Source organism: Papilio xuthus, unplaced genomic scaffold (genome assembly GCF_000836235.2).
Source record: "Papilio xuthus unplaced genomic scaffold, Pxut_1.1 DF827756.1, whole genome shotgun sequence".
NCBI lineage: Eukaryota > Metazoa > Arthropoda > Insecta > Lepidoptera > Papilionidae > Papilio > Papilio xuthus.
The window spans coordinates 5281471-5283263 of NW_013530893.1; the positions used below are offsets into that span (position 1 = coordinate 5281471).

General features: G+C 63.6%; 1 protein-coding gene across 1 annotated transcript in view; it reads left to right on the plus strand.

Annotated features, from left to right (window-relative positions):
* Positions 1–1787, plus strand: part of trbd (ubiquitin thioesterase trabid) — a 4973-nt gene extending 3186 nt beyond the window's left edge. Inside the window, exons 11-18 of the mRNA XM_013310197.1 lie at positions 1–104; positions 190–331; positions 410–545; positions 629–737; positions 814–946; positions 1029–1122; positions 1209–1363; positions 1472–1787. The exon at positions 1–104 is cut by the window's left edge and continues 27 nt beyond it. Coding sequence (XP_013165651.1) covers positions 1–104; positions 190–331; positions 410–545; positions 629–737; positions 814–946; positions 1029–1122; positions 1209–1363; positions 1472–1553 — 955 coding nt within the window. The 3' untranslated portion in view covers positions 1554–1787. The remainder of the gene's footprint in view (positions 105–189; positions 332–409; positions 546–628; positions 738–813; positions 947–1028; positions 1123–1208; positions 1364–1471) is intronic.
* Positions 1788–1793: the final 6 nt, after the last annotated feature.

A 1793-nucleotide genomic window follows, 5' to 3' on the forward strand; every position in this document is an offset into this window, starting at 1 on the left:
CCAGGAGCAGCTGTTCTCCGAGCTGCTGGACCGTGAGGCGCAGCAGACGCTGGAGGCGGAGCCGCCGCTCATCAACTGGAGCCACGAGCTCACCGTCACCCTGGGTACGTCTCCCGCTGCCGCACACGGGACACTAAGTCCCTCTGTACATGTATATGTGTGTGTCATGAACAAGATCGTGCGTGCCAGGGTCGCGGCTGTACGCGCTGTGGAACAGGTCCGCGGGCGACTGCCTGCCGGACGCGGTGTGCCAGGCGGCATACGGCGTGTTCGACCGCGGCAACGCGCTGCGCCAGGCGCTCGCCGACTCGCTGCACCACGCCCACAGGAGGTACGCGGGAGGCCGCCCTCGATACACCGCCTCGTATCCTAATCACCATTTATATGTATTGCGTCGTATCGTGTGCAGCTTCTACGAGCGGTGGCAGGCGTGGGAGCGGTGGCAGGCGTCGCTGCTGCAGTACGCGCCCGAGGAGAGCCAGCTGCGCGCCGAGTGGGCCCGCCTCACCGCCGCCGCCGCCCGCCCCGGCACTCCGCTGCACCAGGTGACGTCACGCGCCCCGCCCACACGCCCCCCGGCCCCGCCCGCACGCCCCGCCCCCGCTCACCCGCGTGCTCGTGTGTGCAGGTGCACGTGTTCGCGTTCGCGCACGTGATGCGCCGCCCCATCATCGTGTACGGCGTCGACGTCGTCAACTCGTTCCGCGGCGAGGCGCTCGGGTACGCCAAGTTTCAAGGTACGTTTGTATATACACATACACATATAGGATATACGTATTCGGAGTGAGCACTCAGTTTGTTGTTACTGCACAGGCATCTACCTGCCGCTGCTGTGGGAGCCGGAGTTCTGCTGCAAGTCGCCGCTGTGCCTGGGCTACACGCGCGGACACTTCTCCGCGCTCGTGCCGCTCGAGCCCTACCCGCACAGGCACTCCTACATATGCAGGTACGTACCTACGTATACAATTCACGATATACATGCGATCGCTGTCGCTATCGCTACTGTTACGTATGTTTGTATGTCACAGGGAGCAGCAGAAGGAGAGCGAGGAGGTGACGTTCCTGCCGCTGACGGACTCCGAGGGCAAGCTGCTGCCCGTGCACTTCCTCACCGGCGACGAGGTGCGTGCGGTCTCGTGTGAGGTGCACGAGGTGCACGAGGTGCATGAGGTGCACGAGGTGATGTCGCAATGCGTGGTGGTGTGCAGGGCGGGGAGGCGGGCGGCGAGGCGGCGGTGCGGCGCTACGTGTCGGCGGCGGCGCTGGGGGGCGGCGCGCGCGCGGCTCGCCAGCGTCTGCACCCGCGCCCGCTGCTGCAGGCGCAGATGCTCGAGGAGTGGCTCAACCACTACCGCAGGCTCGCGTCAGTACACTCTACCACAGATATTTCTATTTGTATAGGAGACATTTCTCATGTGACTCGTGTGAGAGTGCAGCGCGCGAGATATGCAGGGCCGGTGTAATGTTGCAGGCAGCAGAGCCGCGGCCCCTTCCCGCCGCGACTGCACGCCGCCGCAGACTTCTCCAGCGACCCCGACAGCGACGACGAGTGACCTCGCGCCGCCTCACGCCACCTCACGCCGCCTCACGCCACCTCACACCACCTCACACAGTCACAGCCTCACACCAGGTGGCGCGTCACATGCAACTGTCAAAATCATAGTCCAACTGTATGTCAATTAATCGATCTATTGTTTATTTTAAATGATTTCTAGAGTGTGTACTAACAGTATACATATTTCCGTAAAACCGTCGCCTCGCCCTCGTGCCCCCACGCCCCCGTGCCCCCGTGC